This window comes from Vicia villosa, linkage group LG1 (assembly GCF_029867415.1).
Source record: "Vicia villosa cultivar HV-30 ecotype Madison, WI linkage group LG1, Vvil1.0, whole genome shotgun sequence".
NCBI classification, from domain to species: Eukaryota; Viridiplantae; Streptophyta; class Magnoliopsida; order Fabales; family Fabaceae; genus Vicia; species Vicia villosa.
Window position 1 is genome coordinate 191029603 of NC_081180.1, and position 12793 is coordinate 191042395.

At 36.1% G+C, this 12793-nt stretch overlaps 1 protein-coding gene across 1 annotated transcript; it reads right to left on the reverse strand.

The window, feature by feature from the left end:
* Positions 1-3001: 3001 nt before the first annotated feature.
* Positions 3002-4000, reverse strand: LOC131621430 (VQ motif-containing protein 25-like). The gene has a single exon (XM_058892478.1). It carries the CDS (start codon positions 3764-3766, stop codon positions 3242-3244), a length of 525 nt encoding a protein of 174 aa, XP_058748461.1. The 5' UTR covers positions 3767-4000; the 3' UTR covers positions 3002-3241.
* Between the last annotated feature and the right edge of the window lie 8793 nt (positions 4001-12793).

The window sequence follows — 12793 nt, forward strand, 5'->3', positions numbered from 1 at the left end:
TCCATCGCTTGGTTAAGACGAACTTTCTCTCTAGATATGAGTCCAGTGGAATAAAAATATTCCACTTGTTGCAAAGCATTTTTAAAAAGTCATGTGCGATATAATAACTCTCTTCCAAAGACTTTGCGTACTCCTTGGACGAGGAAAGTTTTTGAAGACACGTCTCATAAAGGTCGTTTTCAGCCTTCTTTCGATCTTTTTTAAATCCTTTCAAAGATGCCTCAAGCTCATCTATCCTTTTTTGAGAAGGATCCAATGATCAACTTGCCTCATTAAGGGAGGTCTTTGTCCTTGATAGCGATGCCTGAGCAGAAGCTAACACTTCATTCATCTTTGTCACTTCCTATACAAGCACTTACACCTTGTCAACTAGCATGTCGGGGTACATGAAAGATTCCAGAGCAGACCATATACCCAAAAGTGAGGTATATGTTCCTTGGAGTTCTTCTAGATATCATCCTTGCTCGATACTAAGGGAATTAACATGCTCTTTGAGCACTTACTTCTTAGGAAGATGTCTTGTTGGGTCAAATCGTCCAACTTGTAAATATAAGATTCTAATTCCGCCAAGAAGTGGATTTGGCGCCAAAACTTGGAGAATAGATTTGCGAAAATTGGAGAATATATTTGAGAATTGGTAAGGTGGCCTAGAGTTTATTTAACATATTGTGGCATGAGCCTTCTCATGGAGAGGGGTAATTTGAAAAAATGATCGTTGAAATTTTTCACTGAATAAACATCAAACATCTTAGAACACTACGTTTGGGTGGAAGAATAGACTTTGGATTGGCACATTTCCCTCATATTCACACTAATGTTGGAAGAATTTAACATAAGCCGAACTCACTAGGTGGAATTGCAATGGGACAATTTATTGATGATTAAGAATGACAATCTTGAAATCGTTGAAAGGAAGACAAAAACATATTAAGGTGAAAAGAAATTCATGAAGAGGGATGACACACCTGTTATACTTGCTAGACACCCTCTTTTCTTCCTCGGGAATAAGTATTCCCAAGTTGGACAAAGGCCCTACCTCCATAAATGCTCGACCTAAGCCGCCTTCGAAGGCGAATGAAGAAGTAGTGTCCAAAGTTTCCTGTTCTACCCACATTTACAAATTGTCCCTTTTTCCTTATGAAGCATAGTAGATGAAATGTCAATTATGAAGAGTTGTGTCGACACATGAAAGAGAAATATGAAGAAACGACACTCTGATCGAACACACCAAAAAGCTCACTCCCAGAAACCCTAATGGATAAAGAAGTCATAGCTAGAAAAGATATTGAATTTACCTTAAAAGAAATGGTTTGGTGACCTATGAATGTAGATTGCCACCGAATGAAGATCCTAGATGAGCTTAACCAAGAAATTGATGTTGAAGAGCTCGCGAGAAAGAGCAAAGTTGGCAAGCCTTCGCAAACCTTTTATATGTGCCTCATCCATAGAGTATCGGGCGATCCACTCGCATCAACAATAGTTTGGATTTCGTCGAAGATTGTTCAATGCACTCAAGTCTCATATTGAAGAGAAAACATCATTACCAACTAGCATAGGGACACAAGTCAGTTGTTTCGTGTGAAACATTACCTTTTATGAAAAAGACATTTAATGTGAATGTTCCCAAGGATAGTAACGTTCCATCAAGGATTTTCACCTCCTCAGGCCAAGTAGATGGGCTACGGTGTATACGACAAACCTCATCCTACAAAACAAGGACATAAGCTTGAGGGGTTGCTCACGAGGCCCAAGATGAAAAGCTCAGAGGCGAAGAAAGGGAAGCGAACACGAGGAGCAAATGTTCCTCTATCCTTGCCTAAAATAGACAACTATGTCCATTGAAGTATTGTCAACCGTCCAAATCAATTAGACGCTTGTTTGTACAACACGCCACACTCATCACTGACGGTTTTAACTGCTCCGACTATATAAGAGATAAAGCACGATATTTTCAAGTAGTCATATTCATTCTCACTCTCACATCACTTTCATTCTCTTTCTAACTTAGGCGTTATAGTGTTAACCTTGCAGGTCAATCCTCTCTCTATCATACCAAAATCTTACTCCACCGTATCAAAATTTTATTTTACCGCTCATAGCTCTGATTCCAAGACAGAAATTAAATACTTATGTTATTATAGATAAAGGAAATTGGATAAAGAAAAATATCAAGCTAGAATTTGTAAGATAACCCTCTCATTAATTCATTAGTGAATGTACACAATCATAATATGAAGTATGAGTACACACAAAATTTCTAGCTGATTCTCTCTTTCTCTTCTATGTATGTTAGTTCTAACAAGGGTGCAGTTACCGTGCATAGATAAAAATTTATGCACCATGCATAGATTATTATGGACCCTTGGATCATTGGATCAAATTCTAGATATCAATTGTTATTACTCAATACTCAATACTCACCACTCAATACTCAATACTCAATACTAGATTAAAAACATGATCCAATAGTTTATGTAGGCTTATGCATGGTGCATAAGTAAAATCATTATGCATATTAGCCAAAGCCGTTCTAACAAGTTGGCTAAACAAAATCAAAGCAACAAAGAATCATATCATCGAACAACAGACTTCCATATTGCTACTTGTACTTCAGACGGTAAGGCTTCAGAACATAACAGCAAGCAAGTTTAAGTTTCATAAAGCACAAATATTAACGAACAAACAAATTGTGTAAAAAAAACAAACAAAAAAAAAAAACTTGCTCAAACTAGCCAAACGCCACCTTCCATAAGTCACCATGTTAAACAAAATTATATATAATGAAACAATGAGACTAATATGATATACGTTTATAACTAACTAAGAATTATCATAACTAATTTATAGCCAACTTTATATTTTTAATAGGAACTTTAATTATTAGTATTTTTAATCTAAAAATAGAATCAAAATGTGTCCTATCAACCTAGTGTGGTGAGGCTTTAAGACAAATTTTTTCAAGTGGTGAATAGGAGTTGGATCTAAAAAACAAACTCTTAATACATAATTTGCTCTCTCCACATAGAAATGAAAATACACTACAACAAATCTTGGATTAGACAAAATTTCTTTATAATATGATCATCATCTCTTGAATGAACCATTCTATATATATCACAAGAAGAAACCCAAAATATTTCACAATCAAACATAAATAAGCTACAAGTGAAGAAAATATAAATAGATCTGTATATATCTAGCTAGAAGGCATAACATTTGTATATATAGATTTATATATATCCTATAGATGTTGATGTTGATGGTATTGTTCAAACCCTTGCATATTGTGACTAGCATCCAAAGGAAACAAAGGAAATCCACCATTAATCTCTGAAATAAACCCTTCCAAATCAGAAAATCCACCTAAATACCCACCACAGCTCTCATCTCTTACTTCTTCTTTGATCACTCTATCCATTGTCACATCCAACCCCCAAAATCCACCATTGCTCAACAACTCCTTTCTTGGACAATCCTCTGATGATAAACCACTTCCACTACTAGTGCTCCTTGAAGATTCTTCAATTACCCTTGTCTTCTTCTTGAAATTCTTTTTGTCTTCACTTGGTTTCCCGGTTAACTTCTGCACAAGCTCCCTAAAATTCTCAGCATCGGTTTTGATTATCTCAGGTGCAAATATGTGAATTATTCTTATCTTTGGTTTGATCTTTGATATTGTGTGAGAGTCCCTATGCAAAGCAAGGGTTTTAGGTTTGTTTGAATTAGCTATGCTTGTATAGCTAGGGTTTCTAAGCTTGTTATCCATGGAGAAAATTCAAAATAACTCTCAAAAGAAAAAAAGAATGAGAGAAGGAGTTATATAAAAGTTGATGTATGTAAAGTATAGTTAGAACTTAGAAAGAAAGAAAAAAGTGAATCATATTTATAGAAGAATAAGGGACATACCATTTTGAGGGATAATTTAAAAGGAAAAAGAGGAGAAAGAAAAAGGGAAGAAAATATGAAGGTGTCTGTTGGGACAAGTTGGGAGGAAAGGATTAGATGAATCTTGCTCTGACAAATGGAAAGAGAAAGTCAATAAAGTAATATTCAGACCTTCATCAATGGTCCCCTCTAATATATTTTGATTATTACTAATATTAATATTATAGAAGAAGAAAAATGCTAATTGCTATATTTGTAAATTTTATATAGATATTTGAATATCTTGTGGAGATGGAGAATGGACTTGGACACATTTTTTTTCCGTTTACCTTCCATGAAATGATTATACCATTCCACATAGTGGCAAATATTTAATATATAAATTTTTCAATTTCAGTTTTAAATATAATTTTTTAGTAAATTAATTAATTAGTACATGTATCGACATTAGAAACTCCAATTTGGCTATGTTTATCCACATTGACTTTTATATGTTCCTAAAACTTTCTCATGTTTTAAAGTATATATGTCTTATTTTTGCTTAATTAAGAAAATGATTTCAATGTACTATGTGAAAGTTCATAACTCTAGAAAATAATTGGATGAGTTGTGTTTTTGAAAAGGGATTGTCCTTCAGCAAATAGTAGGAGAAAATTGATTTGTTGGCTTTTTTAAGAGTCTTTTCACGGGAACTTGTAAGATAGATCACTTCAACATGTGATGTCATTTTCAAATAAATGGTTGTGATGTGCTGCAGTCAGAATTAGCAAAGAATAGCAAGCGATAAATTTAGAATGAAAATACATTGCAAGCACAAAATCTTTAAGATAAGTTCTAGATTCTATCAAATAAAGAAAATATTGAATTTTATTATGATAAAAAATAATCTTGACGACCGCATTTAAAGGTGTTTGTTAAAATACAAAAAATAAACACTAATAGGTTTTTAATCCAAAACAAAAATAAAATAGAAAAAAGAAACCACCCTAATGGACTTTTAAAAAAAATTGCGAAAAAATATTAAAATGTTGTTTTTGGATATGAAACAAATTCAGATGGCTTAAAAATCCTTCCTACATCAGTCTCCTTCACCTCTGAAGATCTCGACCCCGAGTTTTCTTCTTGATAAAGAACATCATCTATTTGATATTCATGAATGTCAGCAACATTGAAAGTATTGGATATATTCATGAAATCCAGGAGAGCTACCACATAAGCAGTAAGTACCAACTTGCATGACTGCCACTTGCTATAAGTACCAACTAGAAACCCCTCGTAACGCAGAAACATTATCGTATCCCATATTGAAAGACTTAACTTTTCGCCATTTATCTTGCATATGTGGCAAATTGTTTGGTAGCTCATATGCTGGCAATTCCTTAAAATCCTCTAGGATCCCTAGCACTTCATATGAAATTGGTATTTCCTCCTTTACAACACTCATCAGCCCTTTGCTCATCGCTTGATAGAAAATTCAGTTTCTTTAACATCCTTATCAAGCTCTTTTTCACTATGTGTCATCACCAAGAAATTAGACTTATTTTCTCTTAGATTCTTATCAAAGTGAAAAACAAGAGCCATAACAACTTTATGTGTGTCCCATGTAAACATCATCACGTTATCTCGTCCTCGATAAGTGGTATCATTATCAAATTGCCAAGGCCTACCAAGTAAAGTATAACAAACATCCATATCAAGAACATCACAAAGTACCTCTTCTTTTTAATGTTTTTCAATGGAGAGGTAAAAACTCTACATGCTAGTGTTACTTGAACTTGGGAACCCTTGCTTATCCAACCGAGGGTGTAAGGCTTCTTATAAGGTTCTGTGGACAACTTCAAATGATCTACCAATTTCTATGACACCGAATTCTCCATGGTGCCACTATCGACAATCAAATTCCACACATTCTTCTTGATAGAACAATGTATTTTAAACAAATTATTGCCCTGCCCTTCATCTTTGGATGCTAGTAAACAAATTTGCAACACAAAATTTACCCTCTCATCATATTTTTCCTCTACAAACTCAACCCCGACATATTCATCGTTCACAACTGCATGTTCTACTTTTTCCTCTTCCTCTTCCCTTTCTTCCGCAAAAGTAGCAAATCTCCTTGTTGGACAAACATCTAATTTATGACCTATTCCATTACAATGATAACACGTGTCTTAAGTGGGTTTAAAATATGGATTATTCAGCCTCTAGAGTGATGATATACCCAGGTAGACACTACTAAGGCTGCTAGTTCCCTTATTCTCAAGGTTGAAATCCTTAGTTGTTGTACTTTTTTCCTTGTTGCTTACTAGTTCAAACTTATGCTTTCAAAGCTAGATTAGATTCCTCAGCCACGATCCATACAGTTTGTAAATCCATCTTCTCCTGCAAGGATCCCTTTAAGCCACTGATGTATCGAGCCACTTTCTGCCTCTCTATTTCTCCCAATTCATTATGCTCTGAAAAACACAGGAACTCAAATGTGTATTCTGTTACAGTTATCTTTTCTTGAATACACTCAATATACATCTTAAAAAGAATCTGCTCATAATCCTCTAATAAAAACTGCTCTAACATTAATTGTTTCATTCATCGCCAAGATCTGACCGACCATTTTCTTTGCCTCTGTCTCTGATAAGTGCCAAAATGTAGTTATTTTATGTATGTAAATAGTGACACTTATCGATACTTTTTGTTAATACCGTTTGAATAATACCCCATTTTTGTCTAAATTCGTACACTTTGAGTTTTATTACGTTTTCGTGTAAATATGTACCGTTTGATAGTTTTGTTGTATTTTTGTAGGTTTTTCTGCGTTGTCGGAGCCTCGAGGAATAAAGTGTCGAAGACACGGCTGCGGACATGTTTTGAAGAAATAAAATCAGCTATTTTGGTGTAGCTCGCGTCGCGCGCTGTAAAGTGCGTCGCGCGCTGAAGGAGAAAACGAAATAATTCAGGAAGAAGCTTAGGTGCTATGGGGCGTGTCGCGCGCTAGGGCGGTTTAGTTCATAAGTGAGAGGGCGCGCCGTGCGCTCTGCGATTTCAATGTTTGTATAAATAGAAAACTCAGTTTTTTTTAGGGTTTTTTATCACCTCTTCTTGGACAAAGTTGAGCTCTGATCCATTCTTTATAGTTTAGAGGTTCAAGCAACACTATTGGGTGTCTCATCATGTCAATTTAGCTCGGGTGGTCTCCGATTGTGTCGACAAACACGAGAAGTTTCCGCTTGTTCTTCTTCTTCCCTGTGACCCATTCCAATGGTGGGGTTTGTATGTATATTTTTCCTCTCTTGTATGTATATGTGTTGATCTTGGGATCGTTTATATATTCGCTTTACAAATCATCATTGTTGTTGTTCTTGATCTTTTTGCTTAAATGCTCTGGATTTGTGTTGTTGCAGAAATGGACACCGTAGATCTTGATTAGGAATGATAATTGTTAGTTTCTAGATTTCAGAAATGGATTTAGGGCTAATAATCGTAATGGGTATCGAATTTCATGCCTCTGTGTTGTTTGTGTCGGTTGAGACATCGCTGATGTGAATAGTACGGTTTAGCTTTCGTCGGTGTTGCAGAATGGACACTGATGTGGCGTCTCGATTGATGCCTGGTGATTTTGATGCGCATTGTGAGTGTGTTGCAATAAGATCTTCTGATTTAAGTATTCGACGGGTAAAACGAAATGCAATTCCATAACTATTTCTCTTAGACTATTGAGATTGTTTATTCGCTTTAATTACTTTTCCTGCATTTACTTTTCTGCACCCAATCATGAAACTTAAAACACGAGATAGTCGAACTGCAGTTTTTCTCACCAATCTTTGTGGACTACGATACGATATAACCTATATAACCCGGTAATAAATAATACCTATTACTTTTTGCTTGCCGCTTTACCGCTTCAACAGCCTCTGAACAACAAGTTTATCTCACCAGATATCAGCAGTACTAGCCTCATCACCACCATCTTAAGTTGCTTGTTCTCAGGGATGCCCATAACATCGAAGAACCTGTCAATATCAATCTGATAATCCAGAAACAAATCAACTCCCATCCTTTTGTAGAACAATCGAATATCAACCTTCACTTGATAGTCATGGTTATTCTGTCGATTCCCTTAATCAACCTCTTCCTTGTAGTGTTCTTCTTCGTCAGAACTCAAATTTTCAAAAATAATAGTATGATTATTTCCATTTCACATAAAGCTAATTGGTTCATTTCCCTTGTCTCTCCGCCAGTTCTTGTTGTTGTTGGTGTTGTTCTATTCGATTAAAGCAGTTACAGTCATGCTAAAAACCCACGGTAATACCCTTAAGGTTTACTCTTGTCAATGGTTGATCCCTCATGGTTGATCAAGCTATGAAAATAATCATTAGTAAATCAGGCTTTGATACCACCTGACGCGGTCAAAATCACGAAGGAATAGCAAGTGTTAAACCTATAATGAAAATATATGATTGCAAGCATAAAACCTGTAAGATAAGCTCTGGAATCCAACCGAAAAAGAAAATACTGAATTTTATTATCATCAAAGATAACCTTGACAGCCACATTCAAATGTGTTTAATTACAAAAAAAGAAAGCCTAATGGACTTTTAATCCAAAACAGAAATAAAATAGAAAAAAGAAACCTTAATACGCTTTTAATAAAAACATAAAATGAAAATTGCATAAAATATTAAAAAAATTTGTTTTTGGTCCTAAAACAAACTCGGATGGCTTAAAAAGTCTTCCTACATCAGGATGTATTGTTTTTTATCTCCTTGCTTGCATCTCATATGCTTATTTTATTAAGTCAGATTTATCTACAAAGACACTTTTTTTTCAAAGTAAGACGAAATGTGTGCATATAGCAAATAGGTGAATTGATTCAGTGATCATACATCGAGGTTACCCCCTTAACTGTTAAATGGCTAGTCTCGTATGTGCTCCATGTAGTTTCTACTTCCCTTAAGGTCATCTCTAGATTATTAGAGGATAAATATGATTTTTTCCTGTAACTTACTTCGAGTAAGGCAGTGACACCTATTTGGTTTCAAAATGAACCATATAATTTACATTAGTTTTCAAGGATGGTCTCGATGGAATACATGTTTTATTCTATGAGTTGTAACATCTAACGTAATTGTGAGTTTTTTTAGTTTGGAAAGTCAATTTGAAAATCAAAACCTATTCAACTTGAATGAATCCGTTAATTTTTTACTTAGTTGTAAAATAGTTTTTTCAATAATTTAAAACCAACAAAAAATAAATTTTTAATTGTTGTTTTTGTTTTAAACCTAAGAGCACAATTATCGGTTGTTTTTTGAAGTTTCTACACATTAACCAAAGCCACTAATGTCAGAATTGATGGATATTTGAAAAAGAAGGTGGGTTGTTTTATTTGTGACGTTGTTAAGTTTGGAAACGGTTCACACTTGCCAGCTAGATTAGTAATATTAATAAAAAAAATTGATATATCATTTAATACTTACCTACCTATATTATTAATTGTAACATATACTATTAATTGTAAACCTATTTGTAACCATTTCAAAATCACTAACGGTAATAATATTTTTGAAACAAACAAAAGTAACGTTAACATTTTTTACTTAATATTTTTGAATGATTAACGGTAACATTTTTTAATTATATAAATAAGTTAGTAATTTTATTATAATTTTCATTTACAACTAGTTTGTAACACTCCATTTATTTTCATAATTTAATTAAATTAAATTAATTGAATTATGAGGAATTAAGCAATTGGGCTTGAGTTGTGGTTAGTAAGGAAGGGGGTGCATTGGTAGGCCCTATTACTAATTAAAATAATTTTATTTTATTCTTAATAAAATAGAAGGAGTGGTAGAATAGAGAAGGTTACAGTATTGGGAAAAGAAGTCTGAACGTGAAAAGAGAAGAGGAACGGAGAAGTGCGACCGAGGAAGAACGAAGAATCAACCTTCAGGTAAGGGGGGACTCTTCCGTTTATCTTCTATTATGGGATTATAGATAATATGATAGAATTGATCGTGTTATCCGTACCAATTGGGTTGTGCTTAGGTTGTAGAAATGTTAGGTTTTGGGAGGATTTACACGTAATGAATATGCTGATTCGTGTAATGGTGTTAATTGGATGGTTTGAATGTATTATAATGTGCTATAATATGTGTTTGTTGCACTGTATGCGAAATCTGATTGGAATGGGTTGAATTGGTAATGATTTGGTGAAGGAAGGGTAAAATCGCAGGCTGTTTTCTGCTATTCGTAGCGCTGGGATTCGCTAGTTCGCGCCGCGTCCAGGAGTTGGTGCCGCGAACAGCTTGGCAGAAGGCCAGGAAGTTTTGTTGTGCTCAGTACGCGCCGCGAGAGTATGGCCGCGCCGCGAAGGCGTAGTTTCTTCTCGTTCCGCGCCGCGAAACCTTGTTTGCGCCGCGAAGGCGTTGTTCCTATTCGTTCCGCGTCGCGAACCGTGTGTGGCGCCGCGTGCTGTTAGTTGTTGCGACTGTCCATTTTGAAAAGTTTTAAAGAGGTGTAACTTTTAAACCGTAAACCGGATTTTGGTCCCGTTTCGAGTACAGTGAGGCTAATCAGATAATTTATATAATCAAATGGTGTTTGGAGTTGTGGCTCGAACTATTTTTTTTAAACACCGAGCTTACTTGTTTGTGGTAGGATATGCTTGTAGGTACACTAATGAATGTTTACCTGTATAATGTTGTAGTTGTAACTGGTGTCTATTGTACATGTATTGTTGGTATAAAATATGTGTCTTATTAATGATTATGACATTAATTGATGTATGTGGATGATGAGCATGTTATGGTTGATGCATGCATTCATAATCATTATGTGGCTGGTCCTTGACGATGGTGGATCAGTGGTAGCTAATTCCCATTGTGAGGAATTAGTGAGTGGGTGTTACCGTATCCTTGATGATGGTGGATCGGTGAGTTGGGTTATATCCCAGATTTTTGGTACCACATGCATGTAGTTGCATTGCATTAGGTTGTTTTACTATTATAACATGAATGGAAGATTGTCCAATGTTATAATATGTGTTAATTTGGTTGTTTGCTTGCTGATTGTATGGTTTGAATCTGATCATAACTGTGATTGGGTGAATGGCATGAGAAATGATATTTTATTATTTATATCTTATAACATTAGTTAAATGTGAATGAGACTCACCCTTACTGTTGTTATTTTTCAGATTGAGGAGTAGCTCTCGTACTTGGTGAGGATTAGCTCGTCAAGTAGTGTTAGAGTCAGTTGGGTCCGTGTCATGCTCTGGTCGTGTAACACTGGGGGCGTCGTTTAGAATTATTTGCTGAACTTTTTATTTTGGATGGATTTGTATGTTGACGCTCTAAGTCTGTGACTTGGCTGTTTGTTATTCAGATGTTAAAGATAATTCCGCTGTGTTAACATGATGAATCTGAATAAATTTGGTTGACGTTCTCCTTTATGGCATGACATGAGTATTGTTGTTTGAATTATATGGAAGTTGTAATGCCCTTTTCATGTTTACTCTGATTATTGTTTATTATTTATGCGGGGTATTAGAAGGGTGTTACAATAGTGGTATCAGAGCATTGTCGGTCGTTTGAGTCAGAGTCTTAGTGTCGGTTAATCCCTCGTATGCGATTAGTGTAAGATTGACACTGTCGATACTTCTTGTTCTAGTAGATATTGTTTGATATTTAGCAGAACAATGGCCGGAAGAGGAGGAAGGAACGACGACGCGATTGCTGAGGCTCTCGGTATGATTGCTGGTGTGCTGGGAGGGAATGCCAATGGAGCTGGGATTGGTGCTGACAGGCAGCTGAATAGTTTTCAGAGGAACAACCCTCCGTTGTTCAAAGGCACTCACGATCCCGAAGGCGCCCAGAAGTGGCTGAAAGAAATTGAAAGGATCTTCCGGGTGATTGATTGTGACGAAAATCTGAAGGTGAGATATGGGACTCACATGCTGTCTGAAGAAGCTGATGATTGGTGGATGGCTAGTAGGGACGAACTGCAAGCTGCAGGTGTTGCAATCACTTGGGCTGTGTTCAAGAGAGAATTCTTGCGGAGGTACTTTCCTGAGGATGTTAGAGGCAGGAAAGAGATTGAATTTTTGGAGCTGACACAAGGTAACCTGACTGTGCCAGAGTATGCGTCCAAGTTTGTTGAGCTAGCAAAGTATTATGTCCACTACAATAATGATGAGGCTAGTGAATTCTCGAAGTGTGTTAAGTTTGAGAATGGTCTCCGTGATGAGATTAAGCAGGGTATCAGATACCAGAGGATTCGCAGGTTTGTCGATTTGGTTGACTGCAGCCGAATCTTTGAAGAGGACAATATTAAACTGAAGTCGTCACACTCTCGCGAGTTAGTCGACAGGAGGGGGAAAAAGCATATGGATCGTGGTAAGCCATGTGGTAAGGGTAATCAGAAAGCTGGAGGCTGGAAGAAGCCTAGTGAGGGAGACTCTAGTGCCCCTATTAAGTGCTTCAAGTGTGGGGAACCTGGACATCGCATTCACGAATGCAAAAGTGAGGAAAAGAAGTGCTATAGATGTGGAAAGGCAGGTCACATTTCTATTGAGTGCAAAGGGAACACTGTAACTTGTTTCAACTGCGGGGAAGAAGGTCATATCAGTCCTAAGTGTCCTAAGCCGAGGAAGAATCAAGCTGGTGGTAAGGTGTTCGCCTTATCTGGTTCAGAGACTACTCCAGATGATCGGTTGATTAAAGGTACGTGTTTTATCCATGGCACTCCTTTAATTGCAATAATAGATACTGGGGCAACTCACTCGTTTATTTCATTGGATTGTGCTAAGCGACTGAATTTGGAAATATCTGAGATTAATGGAAGTATGGTCATTGACACTCCTGCGTCGGGTTCAGTGACTACTTCGTTTGCTTGTTTGAACTGTCCAATTGAT